General features: G+C 40.0%; 1 protein-coding gene across 2 annotated transcripts in view; it reads left to right on the top strand.

The window, feature by feature from the left end:
- The window catches only part of LOC145529256 (uncharacterized), a 336,599-nt gene that overhangs the window by 150,388 nt on the left and 167,324 nt on the right, over positions 1–18,887 (top strand). For both annotated transcript variants that reach the window (XR_014071067.1, XM_081549261.1), the window contains exon 3: positions 11,673–11,731. Coding sequence is in view for 1 of the 2 variants with exons in the window: in XM_081549261.1 (XP_081405387.1) it covers positions 11,673–11,731 (59 nt within the window). In the remaining variant the exon portion in view is untranslated. The remainder of the gene's footprint in view (positions 1–11,672; positions 11,732–18,887) is intronic.

Consider the following 18,887-nt stretch of genomic DNA (forward strand, 5'->3'; position numbering starts at 1 on the left):
ATGTGACTCCCTGAGGCCAAGAGTCTTTAGAGGCTGGCTATCCCAATAGTTTTTCATAAGATAATATAAATTACATCTATTTTAAGCCATCGACAACGTCTAAGTTAAAATGGAAATCCTAGAGAAAGCTGCAATAAAGCTCAGAACAAAACCAAAATTCCTGGTATGGTCTTATTATTCAACATGTCATATAGAAGTTTCCCCTAAGGCAACACACAAAACCAACATGTAAATTTATTGAAAGAGAACCTTTACAAGTATTGCTAAACCATATGAAAATAGAAATAGAAAACTCGCTTATGCCGACAGTAATGAGTTAGAAGATGCCTTTCACCAATAGCTCCAAAAGTCAGCAGGCAGCCAGCAATCTCCTAAACAGTAAGCATACTACACTCTCCTGAGAGTGCTGAGCAACCACTCTCTGCAGAAGAACACTGTGTTCTCTGATGGGTGGATTTGATGATGAAAACATTGTTTCCAAAACAACTTAAAAGTGTATTGTTTCAATAGGCATCCTGACAGGGTATTTAAAATTGTTTTAGTCTTATCGACTCTGAGGGAGAAGGTGAGGGTGGGACATTCTGGGACAATAGCATTGAAACATGTTTATTATCATATGTGAAACAGAACACCATTCCATGTTCCATGCATGAGACAAATGCTCAGGGCTGGGTCAATGGGATGACCCAGAGGGATGGGATAGGGAGGGAGGTGGGAGGGGGGTCCAGGATGGGGAACACATGTAAACCCATGGCTGATTCATGTCAATGTATGGCAAAAACTACTACAATATTGTAAAGTAATTAGCCCCCAACTAAAATAAATAAATTTATTAAAAAATAAAAAAATAAATAAATAAAATAAAATTGTTTTAAGGCTCAGTTAGCAAACAGGAAAATAGCTAGATTTTGAACAGGAAGAGGAAGGCCAGGGAATTTAGCTGGCCAGATACTAAAATACATCCTAGAAATCGAGCTTAATACTGATGCAGAAACAGAGATAAATCAATGTCACAAAATAGGTAGTTTAGGAACAGCCTGACATGTATACATATGTCTAAAATAATTAAACCTTCAGTGCAGCTTAGTGTGTATATATATACATATATATAAGAATTCAAAATGACATCCCAAATTGGAGAGGAAATGAGAGGTTTTAAAGACTGTAACACTGGGTTCATGGTTAGAGATGTGGGGGGAAAACCAGCCGAGATAGGAAACACTGAGTACTGGGAGAGAAACGTTGGGTTGGCCAAAAGGCTTGTTCAGGGTTTTCATATGATGGTGTGGAAAACATGGACGAACCTTTTGGCCAACCCAATACCTCCATTCCGGGAGTTTGGTAAGACCAAATATCAAAAAAGATGACATCTCCACTTTCAAATCTTCCCCAATTATGACCCATTCTTTAAAATCCTTAGGAAGTGGATATACCTGGTGTTTTGTTTTCTCTACCGTTTGCATAGCTTCTCCTTCTGTGGTAGCCTTAATCTTCATCAGTGTTTCAGGAAAACTCACTTTACTTTCAGATAGGGCCTGATCTCAGGAAATGAGACAAGTCAGTTTAATCTGATCAGTGTCCCTTGTAAAGACTGAGGCTTAGTTCAGCCTTTGAAACTTTCTACAAAGTTTGAATTTATTCACTCACTGAATTAAAACGTTTTCCTTGTTTTGTCTCTATCTTATCCTTCCAAAGCAGTTTAATGAGAGAGAAGGGTAGGCGCTGGAGAGGTTTTATGTTTCAAGCTTTTCTTTCTTCAATATTTTGAATCATCTACTGCCAGAAGACTCAGAAAATGTGTGTATATATATAAAGATTGTCTAACCAGAAGAAAATGAGACACGTTACCAGTGTTTTTAGTAAGACTGACTGTGATGAAAGAGTTGCTGCCTAGGGCTTTAACTTCCTTTACAGAAACCAATTCCTCTCACCCTATGTCAAAGCAGAAGATCATAGTAGATTTGAAACTAAACACCTTTTATAGATGAACCCCAAACAGAAACACACAGTAACAAGTTTGTGGCTTACTAATGCTGAGTGAAATTTGCTGTGGTCCCAGCTGCCTGAGCAGCTTATCCAAATCCCATTCCCACTCCAGAATCTGATCTTTGGCTCCCCTTCATTCTCTAAGAATCCTCTCTGTCTTCATTTGACATCATAATTGCCTAGAAAAAAGTGAAAGTGTTAGCTGGTCAGTCATGTCAAACTCTCTGTGACCTCATGGACTACAGCCTGCCAGGCTCCTCTGTCCATGGAATTCTCCGGGCAAGAATACTGGAGTGGATTGCCATTCCCTCCTCGGGAGTCTTCTTGACCCAGGAATCAAACCCAGGTCTCTTGCATTGCAGGCAGATTCTTTACCATTTGGGCCACCAGGGAAGCCCCACATAGAGATTTTCTCAAAATTGCAGAGATCTAGGCCCCCAGTATGAAGCTGACAGCTTTCCCCAAGATGTTCTAACATGAATGGAGAGTAAAGATCACTGTGCTAAGTCATTGTTTATTGGAACTCTCCCTGGAATTTTTTTTTTTTCTTCATCATGCCACCAGTATGCCTGATTTTAGAATAGTAAATTCAGTACTTACAGATTTGTAAAATATTTTTTCTTTGACATGTGTTGTTGAAAGACACTCTCCTGTGTTGTTTCTCTGGTATATAATATTCTCATATTCATGAAATTGTTGCCATTTTTGGTAAGTGAATTGTTCTTCCCATCATTTATACTTAACTCTGAAGCTCGGTACCAAAATGGTGGGTATTTCTCTGTAATTTATTATGTACCAGGCACATTTAGACACTTCATATATACACTCATTCAATCCCCACAACATCCTGTGAGTTAACGAATATTATTGTCATCCGTATCTTCAACTAAGGAACTGTGAAGCCACAGAGAAGTGAAGTAATTCACCCAAGGTCACACAGCAGAGCCATATTTGAGCCTAAGTTTTCTGGCTCTTATCTGGTGTGTTATTCTGCCTCCCTCTCCTGCTCCATATTTTGTGTTTTTCTTGAGTTTTTCTCAAAGCACAGATGCAGCAGACTAAATAAATAGCTTCACTAATGAAGGTAGAATTGCGTGATGTGAACAAACTGTGATGTGGCTTGTTCCTCTTTCCCCCATAGGTAGGCAAATTAATTAAGATTAAAATTACACAGATAGAGAAAGAGTCTAATTGTGAGTCGCTTGGGCTTTTGTCCGAGAATAAAAATCCCTCACAGCTTCTAACAGTCTTTCACTGTGGCTAGAAATGACTTTGGTGGCAAAGGTTTACACAATAGATAATCTTACCTGCTGTCATTTCAACCATTGATTTTTTTTAAAAAGTATCAGATTGTTCTAATCACATATTTGCAGTTTTTTCCCCTTATGTGTAGAGAGGAAAGAAAACAAAGATCAAAACCCAAATAGACATAAAACCCTGCATTGGCCTCTTCACCCATAACTGTTTATTCAGCAATAGCTCTGCACTGAGCATCTCGTTAGGCATCTCCGGGAACACAAGTATGTAGGAAACATGTCTGACCAGGGACATTGCAGGCTCTTGATTGATCTGAAGCACCGGTTCCAAGTCTGTAGGAGCATGACCTCTGTGTCCTGCAGAAAACCATTCGGTGGTGTTACTTAGTGCTGATTCATGGCAGTCCTGTGACCTGCTTGGTTTTATGGATGGTGAGACAGAATTGAGCACCCTTCTGACAAACGGCTTGGTGAGGGTTGTGAGAAAGATGTGCTGGAACCAAAGTCGGATGACAAGGAAATTCATCCTATTTCTTTCAGGCTGAACCTAAACCTATTCCTATAAATTTTCAATTAAATTGATACCTAAAAATCAGCAATCCTATCTGTACTCTTCTTTAGAAATGAGAAACTTTATCAGTTGTTAGTGATAATTGCTTACACTTAATTATTTTAGTACAATTATATTTATTAAATTATCTTTACTCCAATGGCTATACCTGTTGGATGTGTGCTAGTCGCTCAGTTGTGTCTGCTTCTTTGCAACCCCCTGACTGTAGCCCACCAGGCTCCTCTGTCCATGGGACTCTCCAGGCAAGAATACTGGAATTGCCATTTCCTTCTCCAGGGGATCTTCCCGACCCAGAGATCAAACCCGGGTCTCCCACATTGCAGTCAAATTCTTTACAGTCTGAGCCACCAGGGAAGCCTGTTGGAGACCCTGTGATTTAGGTAATTCATCAGACAGTGATCACCAAGTTGCAAATTTGATTGCTAAAGAGAAAACTGTCATCCTGAGACTTGACTTTGCTCAGTGTAAAACACAGAATTCTACAGCCTGTGTCTCCATGAGACTTTTCTTTCATTCATTCATTCAGGATTTGTTCTATGAGACTTGGCGTGCAGAATGCATTGTCAAATTTTCCTTTCTCTTGCCCTCCCTTTGTACTGTTTGCATTTATAAAACAATTTTGTATAAGTAAATTGCGTCAATTTTTCCTGTGAATGAGAAACTGTTGTGTGTTGCTTAATCACTCTTTAATTAAGGACTAAAACTATGGCCTGAGTTATAAGACCATAAAATGAAAAATAACTTTTTAGCAACTTACTATATGCAGAATAATGAGCAAATGTTTCATACTTTTTTTTATAAGTGACCCCCATAAACCCACTTAAATCAACATGGAAAATGCTTCCCTGAACTTATGATTAATGTTGCACTTATCTCTGGAGACGAACATGCCAGTGATGAATAAAACAGACAGCAAAGTTGTATTTTTTTTTTTAAGTTCTGGCATCTTAGCATTTCCAAATGCTGAAATTAATCTGAGGATTAATGATGGATAAGGTTGTGAGGCAGTTTTAGCCTGCACATTTTGCAGGATAGAATTAAAGAGAGGAACTAATCTCCAGAATGGGAGAAAGGAGTCAGTGACAAAGCCACCATAAATTCACTGAGGCCTGTGTACTTAGTGGGCGGAGTGGCCCTGCGTCTGGGGCTTCCTTGCCGCTGGCCTGGATTTATGGGCTTTATTGGAGTTTCACAGTTGGAGCATAAATTATGTCACAGTCACTTAGACAATACCTGTTAGGCACTCTGTATTCATTTCCGATTTCAAACATCCCTGCACACCCACAGCGGCTGCCACTAGTGCTGTCGCACCAGAGCCAGTTTGCATCAGGGCACCTGCTGTCACGTGTCGTCCTCGTCTCACGGAAACCACACAGATAAAACAATAGTGGATTTCAGTCTTCCCCTTTCCCGTGGAAGGTCTGTCATTCCTGAGTCTGGTAGGAAATTGGTTGGCTCTTCAAGGTGATAAGTATGTATGAGCATGAAGGTTATAAGAGATGAGAAGCAAATTGCTTTAAAGGGGTTCCTGTTATCAAGCTGGATAAAGACATCTCTCAAACCACAGGAATTTTGAAATACACTTTGAGTACAGAATGTTGGGCTTCTCAGGTGGCACAGAGGTAAAGAATCCACTTTTCAATGCAGGAGATGCAAGAGACACAGATTCGATCTCTGGGTAGGAAAGATGCCCTAGAATAGGAAATGGCAACCCACTGCAGTATTCTTGCCTGGAAAATTCCATGGACAGAGGGAGGCTGGCAGGCTACAGTCCTTGGGGTTGCAAAAGAGGAGACCTGCAGGGTGTAGAGGGAGGGCTAGTCTAAAGAAAGATGTAGGCCATCTTTCACTCATTGACAACCATGAAATATGCATAAGATGTACAAAGCATTCCTTGGAGTCTCTGAAATTACTCGGGAAAGGACTCATACAAAGGCTGTTCTTCCTGTTGTCACGTAGAGCAGAGGCTCCGTAAACGTCAGTTTGATATCAAAGTGAAAGATCCCTTCCAGCACCTGGGAACAGCAGTATTAAATGTTGGTAATGATGTGGCATAAGGGGAACGCTCATACCTACCAGTGGGTGTGTAAATTGGTCTGATCTTTTGGGAAACAGTTCCAGACTATTTGATAAAGTTGTGTGCACAGATTCTCTAGAACCCAGCAGTTCCACTCCCGATGTACACCTTGTGGTAATACATACAAACATGAGCCAAGAACAGGTGCCAGGATGTTCATGGCATTATCACTAGGGTGAACCTTAAACAGGAAACAACCCTGATATCATTCAGCATCAGACTGGATAAATAAAGTGTGTGATCAGCAACAAAATGCTGTACTGGAGTAAAAATGAATTACTACAACTGTAACATTTGTGAGTGTGATACATCTCACAGATACATTCCCGAGTGAAAGAAGGGAGACACAAAAGAATGCACATTATAAGGTTCAATTTTTATAAAGTTCAAAACCAGCAAAACTAAATTACATTAGCAGAGGTCAAGATCTGAGTACCTTTGGGAAGGAGAGGAGGGGTGGTAAGTGGGGAGAACATAAGAGATTGGCTGTGTTCTAGGTCTTGGTGAGGACACAGGCTTTTCTTTTCTGATAATGCATTAAAATACTGGTTTACATTTTGTGCATTTTCTGTGTGTGTTTTACTTCAATGAAGGGTTAAGAAATTGTAGAATACAAGCTTATACAAAACAGCATGATTTTATGCATGTTCTCAGTTTTGATCATGAATATAGCCCATTTTTCCTCATTTGTCTTTTGTAGTAGCAGAAAGAGGCTCACTCAAAGGGACAAGAAAGAAAGCTTATTTTTCACCCAAGTGAAGGTCATATGTCAGAAATGGAAATATGGAAAATAAACACTGCAATCTATGGTGGCTTTTAAAAGTTGAAATCAGACACAATCAGGAAACTTGGTGAAATCCCATTGCAAAGGAAGCTATCTGGTTTCCCCTGGTTCTTTTCTTTTAAAGGTGTTGTGTTTCCTGGTAAGTTTGATTTTTACTATTCAAGTTTTGAAAACATGAAACTGGGTCTCTGGGAAACAGAGCGAATAACCAAAATGAGAGGCCCAGGCAGCTTCCTCCTCTACCTGCCTGCCAGCAACATGTAATTTTGCTAAGGAAAAATGAATAATGTCAACGTAGATATGAAACCAATTAAAGGCCCTTCTAAAAAATTCAGGATCGATTTCCTCCCTTCCCCATCTAGAGAAGCACCAGCAAACAGGGTTGTCAGAAACCTCCAAGAGTGGGAAATCAACAGCCGCTGGCCCATGGGGCTAGAATATTTGAAGGCAGGAGACTGAAATCAGCAGTTCTGTTGTCATGGCCAGATGAAGCCTTCAGAGGATACGGGGAATAAGGAGGGGACAGAATTGTACGTGGTCCTAGGGGAGCCGTAATGTTAATAAGTGGAGTCACTTTCCCCACCTACATCTTTGTATGTAGATGTGAAAGTCCCTGCCCTAAACATTGAAATGGCAATGACGATGAAATGGAAAGAGAGGGCAGTTTTAAGATGCTTCAGAATTTGGAGTCAGTGTGTAGACAGTGACTGTGTGAGTTCATGGCTAATGGGGCCAGCAGTTAAATGAGAAGCAGTTGAGTGCTCTGGAGTAAAATGTATTTAGGTTTTCATTGGGTTTTCAACCTTGTTTTGCTGTTTAGGTGTGTGACCTTGGTTACTAAATCTTTCCAAGCCTTGATTTCTTCATCTGTAAAATTGACATAGTAGTACCTACCTGATAGGGTAATTGTTGTTGTTCAGTCGCTAAATCTTGTCCAGCTCTTTGTGACCCCGTGGACTGCAGCATGCCAGGCTTCCCTATCCTTACTGTCTCTTGGAGCTTGCTCAAACTCATTGAGTCAGTGATGCTATCCAACCATCTCATCCTCTGCCACCCCCTTCTCCTCCTGCCCTCAAGTATCACGGTCTTTTCCAGTGAGTTAGCTCTTCACATCAGGTGGCCGAAGAACTGGAGCTTCAGCATCAGTCCTTCCAATGAACATTCAGGACTGATTTCCTTTAGGATTGACTGGTTTGATCTCCTTGCTGTCCAAGGGAGTCTTAAGAGTCTTCTCCAGCACCACAACTTTGGCACTCAGCCTTCTTTCCGGTCCAACTCTCACATCTGTATGTAACTACTGGAAAAACCATAGCTTTGACTATACAGACCTTTGGGTAAATGAGAAATGAGAATCAACATGTGAACTGTTTAAAACACTCAGTGCAGGTGTATGGTACCTGTGTGCCAGGTCAGCAATGTGTTGCAGACACCATTAGTCTAAAAGCAGAAACTGTCAGCACAGAAGTGTAAGCTTGTAGCCCTGCAGTCAGTCACTTTGCAGTTATTCTGTTCATCATGTAAGCAGAGGATTCAGTGAACAAAAGCAGTGGGCTTCTTTAAGAAGAAGCATCAGTGAGAAGCAGAGGCAAGGGGGACAGCATGCAGAACTTAGGCCAGTAAATCTCTGTGGTCTCATTTATTTCTCAGAAAAGGGAGGAAGAACTAAGAAGAGTAGGTGGTGAGGTGTCAGAGTGAGCAGTGGTGTCAGCAAAAGTCTGCTGACCAGAGGAGCCCTTTGCTAACTTGTCTGAAATAAATTATTTCAGAAGTCACACAGCGGCCCCGGTGGAGATACTTGTGAGGCTTCTGTGCCCCAGAGGAAGAAGAGAAGTGCCAGGCTCCGTGGAAAAGCAGTATTGGAAAGGCAGACAAGCTTCTCTTCGTACCTGATACCTGTCGCTTTGCTGTGCTTCAGGGGTCCACCTGTACTTAAACAGCGTGGAGACTTGAGCTGCAGGAACTTGAAAGGGGCCAGGTGCTGAAAACAGGAGTTGCTCCACTGCTGTACGCTGTTAGGAGTATTAACAAGTCATTATGTAACCGTTAATTATCAATAATGTTAGAGAAGAGAAAACAAGAGCCATATGGCACCCAGTCATGGGCTGAATGTGAATATGATTTTTTTTTTTTTGCCAGGTTTGCATTTAGCTGGTTGTTTGGGGGTGAATATGATTATGCAGCTTCCCTAGGTGGCCCAAGTGGTCAAGAACCTGCCTGCCAATGCAGGAGACTAAAAGACTCGGGTTCAATCCCTGGGTTGGGAAGATCCCCTGGAGGAGGAAATGGCTACCCACTCCAGTATCTTTCCCTGGAGAATCCCATGGACAGAGGAGCCTGGTGGGCTACAGTCCAGGGGGTCACAAAGAGTCGGACACGACTGAAGTGACTTAGTGTGCGTGATTACACAGACACCTGGGTCAGGAGGTGAAGGGAGAACCACAGATCTGAGCTAGAGCTCGCTCCTGCATCCTTTGAGCAGCTGTTCTCAAAGTGGTCTCAAAGCTGGTCCCCGGACCAGCGTCAGCAGCATCCCTGGATACAACAGAAGTACAGATTCTCAGGGTCTGCTCCACATCTACTGAATTAGGAGCCGTGGGGATGTTTGAGAAAGCCTTCCTGAGATTCTGATGTGTGCCCTCTTTTGAGAACCACAAGCTTAGAAGATATGTGAGCAGCAGAGCATGGTAGCTACAATATGAGCTCTTGCGCAGACTGCCTGGGCTCAAACCTATCTCAGGTTCTGTGGGTGAATCTGGGCTAGGGACTCCAACTTACAAGTATCAGTTTCTTCATTTATAAAATGGGGATGGTAGCCACATAAGGTTGCTGTGAGTTAATTCATGTTTAATGTAGTGCCTGCTATAGATGATTGATAAATATAATAAATATTAACTATGGTTTTCACTGGTGCACAATAATCAGACTTCCACTAATATAAATTGCTCACAGCTACACAGTGTCCATTGAACTGTAGCTTTGTTCAGACCCCAAGGGAGAAACAGCACTGGTGGAGACTGTCCCTTAACTGGAACATTTAGCACATTTACATTTAAAGTAATCCCCGAGAATTTGGACCTAAATTTTCTGTCTTACTTTGTACATTTGACATATTTGTTGTTTCTTTTCCTTTTTTCTAAACTGCTTTTTATTTTATTTTTGTCATTTAAATATTTACTGGTTTAGAAGTTTTGTCTGTTTCTGTTTGTTTAGTTGCTACCCTGGAAATTACATGTGTATTTAGCTTACTGATGTCTAAAGTTACTTACTGCACTTACCCTTCTACAAAATGTGGTGACTTGAGCAGGCTTTATATCCACTTGGGCTTCCCTGCTGGCTTAGACAGTTAAGAATCCAGCTGCAAGGCAGGAGACTTGGTTTGATCCTGGGTCAGGAAAATCCCCTGGAGAAGGCAACCCACTCCATTATTCTGGCCTGGAGAATCCCATGGACAGAGGAGCCTAGTGGGCTACGGTCCTTGGGGTTACAAGAGTTGGACATGACTGAGCAACTAGCATACTTTTAACGCTGTCTCCACTTAACCTTTTGCAATAGGCTGTGTGGTTGCTTTTGGTTATTCACTGCCCTCTCTCTATTGAGCCCCGTAGTAAAAGCCTCTTCCAGATGATGCTTCTTGGAGAGGAGGTGTATTTCTCCTGCTGCAGTGACATAAAACTTGGCCTTGTGACCTGCTTTGACCAAGGGAATTTGTGCCCCATCTAAGTATGGAAACAGTAAGAGTCAACATTGGTTCAGCCTTTGCTTGATTCCCTTTGCCAGATAGGCTCTGCTCTTACACCTTGGATCCCAGAATGAAGAAGGCACGTAGAATGAAGAGCTGCACCATAACTGTCCCATCACTGACATATAAACTCAGTGAAAAGGAAACCTTTGTTTTTATAAGCCACCAAGACTTGAAGGTTGTCAGCAAAATATAACATGGCCAAGGAAGTGGCAGACTTGTTCTTCAAAGGGCCAAATAGTAAATACTTTAGTTGTCTCAGACCACATACACTCTCTGGCACATGTACTTCTTGGTTTTTGTTTTGTTTTTTTTGTTTGTTTGTTGTTAATAACTCTTTAAAAATGTAAAAACCCAGTCTTAACTCAGGGACCATACAGAAGCATACTGTGGGCCTCCTTTTAGTTTGCTAACCACTAACTTAACTTATTAAAAAAGATGCTTACTCCTTGGAAGGAAAGTTATGACTAACCTAGACAGCATATTAAAAAGCAGAGACATTACTTTGCCAACAAAGGTCTGTGTAGTCAAGGCTATGGTTTTTCCAGTAGTCATGTATGGATGTGAGAGTTGGACTATAAAGAAAGCTGAGTGCCGAAGAATTGATGCTTTTGAACTGTGGTGCTGGAGAAGACTCTTGAGAGTCCCTTGGACTGCAAGGAGATCCAACCAATCCATCCTAAAGGAGATCAGTCCTGGGTGTTCATTGGAAGGACTGATGTTGAAGCTGAAACTCCAATCCTTTGGCCACCTGATGCAAAGAGCTGACTCATTTGAAAAGACCTTGATGCTGGGAAAGATTGAGGGCAGAAGGAGAAGGGGACGACAGAGGATGAGATGGCTGGATGGCATCACTGACTCAATGGACATGGGTTTGGTGGACTCCGGGAGTTAGTGATGGACAGGGAGGCCTGGTGTGCTACAGTTCATGGGGTCGCAAAGAGTTGGACACGACTGAGCGACTGAACTAAACTGAACTGAACTGAACTTATCCAGTTGTGATCAATGACAGCACTCAAGCAGCATTTTTATGTGAGAGACCACAGGTAGAAGAGTATTAGGCTTTATATGGGGCCATGAGTATTTAGACAGTAATCGTGGTCATTAGAATAAGATTTCCCCGAGTGCTGTACAAAGGGGTACGCCTCTCCCAGCAAATGTTGTTGCCATCACGTATTTAGTTTGCTGTTTTTCTTCTAGTTCCTTTGGGGTAAAGTTATTGATTTGAGCTCTTTCTTCTTCTTCTTCTTTTAATGCAGGTGTTTACAACTACGAACTTCCCTCTGAGCACTGCTTTCACCGATTCCCATAAATTCCGGTAAGTTCTGTCTTGTTTTTATTTGTCTCACAGTATTTTCTAATACCCCTTGTGATTTATTCTTTGGCCCACTGGTTGTTTAATTAATTAAATTATTTAATTTATTATTTAATTTGTTATTTAATTTATTATTTAATTTGTTATTTAATTTCCACATGTTTGTGAGTTTTCTGGTTTTTATATAGCTTTGTTTTTACCTAGCTTTGTTCCATTGTGGTTAGAGAAGATACTGAGTTAAGTTTTTAAATTTATTGAGACTCATTTTATGACTTAACATACCATCTGTGCTGGAGTATGTCCCATGTGAACTTGAGAAGAATGTGTATTCTGCTGTTATTGGGTGTTGGAGTTGATTGAGTAGTGTTATTCAGGTCTTCCGGTTCTTTACTAACCTGCATAGAAGTTTTGTACCTTATTGACAGTGGTAATACATTACTGTAAGCCCGTTTCTCCCTTCACCTTTGCCAGTGTTTGCTTTATATACTGTGGGGCTCTACTGTTTGGTGTGCACATGTTTATAATTATTATATCATCTTGATAAATTGACCCTCTTAGGGTAAGAGGGCCTCATTTCTGCTCCCCACATGGACTCCAGTTGCATCACAGGGGACTGGGCAGTGGTAAGCGTATTCATTCTCTCCTCGGCCTCCCCTGACACTAGCCCTGTGCAGTGGAGGGGGTAGGGAGGGAACTTAGTTACTTCCAGGTGGAGGTGGAATTCCAGTCTCCCTGTGGTGGTTCCCACTGACATCTTGGGGCTTTGGAGCCTGTGTTACCATAGGGTGGAGCTGGAAGTCCCAGCTCCCTGTTGAGCATTCCCTGACAATACCTCTTCGTAGCCCGGCAAGGATGGGAGCCTAAATTCCCCTCAGCCTCTGCTGTCGTGGGTGGGAGAGGGGGCACAGTATTTTCCGTGGTGTTAGGACGGAGTAGAGCAGTTATTATCTGACAGGTTTTTGATCTTGCTAGGCTGCCTGTGTCCTGATCCTTTGGCAGGAGAGTGGGCTTTTGTTGGGATTTTTTTTTATTTGTCTGAAGTCATTGGTGTTTCTGGGTTGCCAGCTTCATTAACTCCAAGTCTAGAATATATGAGGCAAAAAGAAAATCCATGAAACATGCCTCTGTTTCATTCCATTGGTCCCCAATTCCCTAGCTGGTCTGCCTCCTGTCTCCACCTCTCAGAGTTGTCCTCTGTTTGCTTTGGTATATAATGTGGAAGGTTTCTAGTTGCACTTAGGAAGAGGAATAGGGCAAAGTACATCTATTCTATCTTCCTTGAGCAGAGCTATAATCTCATTTTTTACATGTAAATCACAGACCCTTTGGAGTTTGTCTTTGTGAGTAGTTAATAGGTACTCAACTTTAGTTGTTTTCCAGGTGGCCATCTAGTCAAACAAAATCCACATTTGAGAAGTTGGTATTTTCCTCATTGATTCAAGATAATATGTTCTGGGCTTTCTGTTCTAAATGTCGGGTAATTACAAAGTTTATGATTGGCTTTTTATCTGGTAGAGACAACCTCTTTAATTTCTTTTCTACATGAAATTTAGAATCCACCTCAGTAGCTCTAGAAAAACACCCATTGCTGCTTTTACATACATAGATTTTGGGAGACTTGAGATATTTTGATAATGAATCCTCCTTATTTTTTTATCACCTTTAATGAATAAAGATTTTTTTTAACGTAATCTATTTCCTCATCTGACACTTTCTGTTTCAACCCTAACCTGTTCGGATTTTGTGTCCCAGTCCCAGATATTTTTCCTTTCAATTTTTGTTGACTCTGAGGAGAGTACTGACCTTGTGAGCATAGGTTGAGAGCCCTTGGGTCTATTTTTTGTTCTGTAAGAGAGTTGTGTTTATTTTGTTTAAAAGTCAGACTTTATTTTTAAGGTAAATGTTTGTTATTCACGTTAAATTGTGAAAGATTTTCCTATTTTAAAGCCTAATTTGTATTTTTAAAAGTTACTTTGAAATCTTAGGTGCTTGTTGTTCAAATAGCTATTAATCAACTGAGAGATAACTCTTCGAAGGCAGAGTCTGTGTGTCATTCACTGCTTTCCATGCAGTTTGGCACCATGTCTGAAAATTCCATAAATATTCAAGAAATTGAATTGAATACTAATAATTTTACAAAGTAAATGATGAATCTGTGTAGGGAGTGAATATCCACAGAGATGGGGGAGAGATAAACCATTTCCAGCAGGGGTTTTTGTGCTAAAGTGCTTTACCAACATGGTAGAGTTTGAGCTCTGCTTTAAAGAATTTTAAAGAATAAATTATAGAGGCAGAGGCGAAGAGGAAGCTAATTTCATTTGGCTGTAGTGTGAGCAGAGGTATAGACACAGAAAAGCACCAGGTATTTTGGAATCATTAGTAGTCAGGAATAGAAGGCTTATGAAGACAAGTTGTTGAAAGTAAAGCTGAAACTGCATATCGTGACTGACTGGGGAATTATACTTTATTCAGTGTGCAAGAGGGAGCAATTGTAGGGTTTTAATATGTGCTCCTTCAATATGTAAACAACCATAATAACTTTATTCCTTGAGTGAGAAGAGATACTTTGCCCTATATCATCTGGCACTTACCTTTGAGACAGTTTTTATCTCATTACACTACTACTATTTTTATTTTTTTTATTTTTTTATTTTTTATAAATTTATTTATTTTAGTTGGGGGCTAATTACTTTACAATATTGTAATAGTTTTTGCCATACATTGACATGAATCAGCCATGGGTTTACATGTGTTCCCCTTCCTGGACCCCCCACACACCTCCCTCCCCATCCCATCCCTCTGGGTCTTCCCATTGCCCCGGCCCTGAGCCCTTGTCTCATGCGTCGAACATGGAATGGTGTTCTGTTTCACATATGATAATATACATGTTTCAATGCTATTCTCCCAGAACGTCCCACCCTCACCTTCTCCCTCAGAGTCCATAAAATTGTTCTATGCATCTGTGTCTCTTATTCTGTCTCGCATATAGGGTTATCGTTGCCATCTTTCAAATTCCATATATATGCATTAGTATACTGTATTGTTGTTTTTCTTTCTGGCTTACTTCACTCTGTATAATGGGCTCCAGTTTCATCCATCTCAGTAGAACCGATTCAAATGTATTTTTTTTAATGGCTGAGTAATATTCCATTGTGTATATGTACCACAGCTTCCTTATCCATTCGTCTGCTGATGGACATCTAGGTTGCTTCCATGTCCTGGCTATTGTAAACAGTGCTGCGATGAACATTGGGTTACATGCGTCTCTTTCAATTCTGGTTTCCTCGGTGTATATGCCCAGCAGTGGGATTGCTGGGTCATATGGCAGTTCTATTCCCAGTTTTTTAAGGAATCTCCACACTGTTCTCCATAGTGGCTGTACTAGTTTGCATTCCCACCAACAGTGTAAGAGGGTTCCCTTTTCTCCACACCCTCTCCAGCATTTACTGCTTGTAGACTTTTGGATAGCAGCCATTCTGACTGGTGTGAAATGATACCTCATTGTGGTTTTGATTTGCATTTCTCTAATAATGAGTGATGTTGAGCATCTTTTCATGTGTTTGTTAGCCATCTGTATGTCTTCTTTGGAGAAATGTCTGTTTAGTTCTTTGGCCCATTTTTTGATTGGGTCGTTTATTTTTCTGGAATTCAGCTGCAGAAGTTGCTTGTATATTTTTGAGATTAATTGTTTGTCTGTTGCTTCATTTGCTATTATTTTCTCCCATTCTGAAGGCTGTCTTTTCACCTTGCTTATAGTTTCCTTTGTTGTGCAAAAGCTTTTAATTTTAATTAGGTCCCATTTGTTTATTTTTGCTTTTATTTCCAATATTCTGGGAGGTGGGTCATGGAGGATCCTGCTGTGATTTATGTCGGAGAGTGTTTTGCCTATGTTTTCCTCTAGGAGTTTTATAGTTTCTGGTCTTACGTTTAGATCTTTAATCCATTTTGAGTTTATTTTTGTGTATGGTGTTAGGAAGTGTTCTAGTTTCATTCTTTTACAAGTGGTTGACCAGTTTTCCCAGCACCACTTGTTAAAGAGATTGTCTTTTGTCCATTGTATATTCTTGCCTCCTTTGTTGAAGATAAGGTGTCCGTATGTGCGTGGGTTTATCTCTGGGCTTTCTATTTTGTTCCATTGATCTATATTTCTATCTTTGTGCCAGTACCATACTGTCTTGATGACTGTGGCTTTGTAGTAGAGCCTGAAGTCAGGCAGGTTGATTCCTCCAGTTCCATTCTTCTTCCTCAAGATTGCTTTGGCTATTCGAGGTTTCTTATATTTCCATACAAATTGTGAGATGATTTGTTCTAGTTCTGTGAAAAATACCATTGGTAGCTTGATAGGGATTGCATTGAATCTATAGATTGCTTTGGGTAGTATGCTCATTTTCACTATATTAATTCTTCCGATCCATGAACACGGTATATTTCTCCATCTGTTTGTGTCCTCTTTGATTTCTTTCATCAGTGTTTTATAGTTTTCTATATATAAGTCTTTTTTTTCTTTAGGTAGATATATTCGTAAGTATTTTATTCTTTTTGTTGCAATGGTGAATGGTATTGTTTCCTTAATTTCTCTTTCTGTTTTCTCATTATTGGAGTATAGGAATGCAAGGGATTTCTGTGTGTTAATTTTATATCCTGCAACTTTACTATATTCATTGATTAACTCGAGTAATTTTCTAGTAGAGTCTTTAGAGTTTTCTATGTAGAGGATCATGTCATCTGCAAACAGTGAGAGTTTTACTTCTTCTTTTCCTATCTGTATTCCTTTTATTTCTTTTTCAGCTCTGATTGCTGTGGCCAAAACTTCCAAAACTATGTTGAATAGTAGTGGTGAAAGTGGGCATCCTTGCCTTGTTCCTGACTTTAGGGGAAATGCTTTCAATTTTTCACCATTGAGGATAATGTTTGCTGTGGGTTTGTCATATATAGCTTTTATTATGTTGAGATATGTTCCTTCTATTCCTGCTTTCTGGAGGGTTTTTATCATAAACGGATGCTGAATTTTGTCAAAGGCTTTTTCTGCATCTATTGAGATAACCATATGGTTTTTTTCTTTCAATTTGTTAATGTGGTGTGTTACATTGATTGATTTGCAGATGTTAAAAAAACCTTGCATTCCTGGGATAAAGCCCACCTGGTCATGATGTATGATCTTTTTAATATGATGTTGGATTCTGTTTGCTAGAATTTTATTAAGGATTTTTGCATCTATGTTCATCAGTGATATTGGCCTGTAGTTTTCCTTTTTTTGTGACATCTTTGTCTGGTTTTGGAATTAGGGTGATGGTGGCCTCATAGAATGAGTTTGGAAGTTTACCATCTTCTGCAATTTTCTGGAAGAGTTTGAGTAGGATAGGTGTTAGCTCTTCTCTAAATTTTTGGTAGAATTCCGCTGTGAAGCCGTCTGGTCCTGGGCTTTTGTTTGCTGGAAGATTTCTGATTACAGTTTCGATTTCCGTGCTTGTGATGGGTCTGTTAAGATCTTCTATTTCTTCCTGGTTCAGTTTTGGAAAGTTATACTTTTCTAAAAATTTGTCCATTTCTTCCAAGTTGTCCATTTTATTGGCATATAGCTGTTGGTAGTAGTCTCTTATGATCCTTTGTATTTCTGTGGAGTCTGTTGTGATCTCTCCATTTTCATTTCTAATTTTGTTGATCTGATTCTTCTCCCTTTGTTTCTTGATGAGTCTGGCTAATGGCTTGTCAATTTTGTTTATCTTCTCGAAAAACCAGCTTTTAGTTTTGTTGATTTTTGCTATGGTCTCTTTTGTTTCTTTTGCATTTATTTCTGCCCTAATTTTTAAGATTTCTTTCCTTCTACTGACCCTGGGGTTCTTCATTTCTTCCTTCTCTAGTTGCTTTAGGTGTAGAGTTAGTTGATTTATTTGATTTTTTTCTTGTTTCTTGAGGTACGCCTGTATTGCTATGAACCTTCCCCTTAGTATTGCTTTCACAGTGTCCCATAGGTTTTGGGTTGTTGTGTTTTCATTTTCATTCGTTTCTATGCATAATTTGATTTCTTTTTTGATTTCTTCTGTGATTTGTTGGTTATTCAGAAGCGTGTTGTTTAGCCTCCATATGTTGGAATTTTTAATAGTTTTTTTCCTGTAATTGAGGTCTAATCTTACTGCATTGTGGTCAGAGAAGATGGCTGGGATGATTTCAATATTTTTGAATTTACCAAGGCTAGATTTATGGCCCAGGATGTGATCTATCCTGGAGAAAGTTCCATGTGCACTTGAGAAAAAGGTAAAATTGATTGTTTTGGGGTGGAAAGTCCTGTAAATATCAATTAAATCTAATTTGTCTATTGTATCATTTAAAGTTTGTGTTTCCTTGTTAATTTTCTGTTTAGTTGATCTATCCATATGCGTGAGTGGAGTATTAAAGTCTCCCACTATTATTGTGTTATTGTTAATTTCCCCTTTCATACTTGTTAGTATTTGCCTTATATATTGTGGTGCTCCTATGTTGGGTGCATATATATTTATGATTGTTACGTCTTCTTCTTGGATTGAGCCTTTGATCTTTATGTAGTGTCCTTCTTTGTCCCTTTTCACATCCTTTATTTTAAAGTCTATTTTATCTGAAATGAGTATTGTGACTCCTGCTTTCTTTTGGTCTCCGTTTGCATGAAATATGATTTTCCCATCCCTTCACTTTCAGCCTGTGTGTGTCCCTAGTTTTGAGGTGGGTCTCTTGTAGACAGCATATATAGGGGTCTTGTTTTTGTATCCATTCAGCAAGCCTTTGTCTTTTGGTTGGGGCATTCAACCCATTTACATTTAAGGTAATTATTGATAAGTATGATCCCGTTGCCATTTACTTTGTTGTTTTGAGTTCGTGTTGAAACATCCTTTCTGTGTTTCCTGTTTAGAGAAGATCCTTTAGCATTTGTTGGAGAGCTGGTTTGGTGGTGCTGAATTCCCTCAGCTCTTGCTTGTCTGTAAAGCTTTTGAATTCTCCTTCATATCTGAATGAGATCCTTGCTGGGTACAGTAATCTGGGTTGTAGATTATTCTCTTTCATTACTTTAAGTATGTCCTGCCATTCCCTTCTAGCCTGAAGGGTTTCTATTGAAAGATCAGCTGTTATCCTTATGGGGATCCCCTTGTGTGTTATTTGTTGTTTTTCCCTTGCTGCTTTTAATATT

This window comes from Giraffa tippelskirchi, chromosome 12 (assembly GCF_054371585.1).
Source record: "Giraffa tippelskirchi isolate mGirTip1 chromosome 12, T2T-mGirTip1v1.2.pri, whole genome shotgun sequence".
In the NCBI taxonomy this organism is placed as follows: domain Eukaryota; kingdom Metazoa; phylum Chordata; class Mammalia; order Artiodactyla; family Giraffidae; genus Giraffa; species Giraffa tippelskirchi.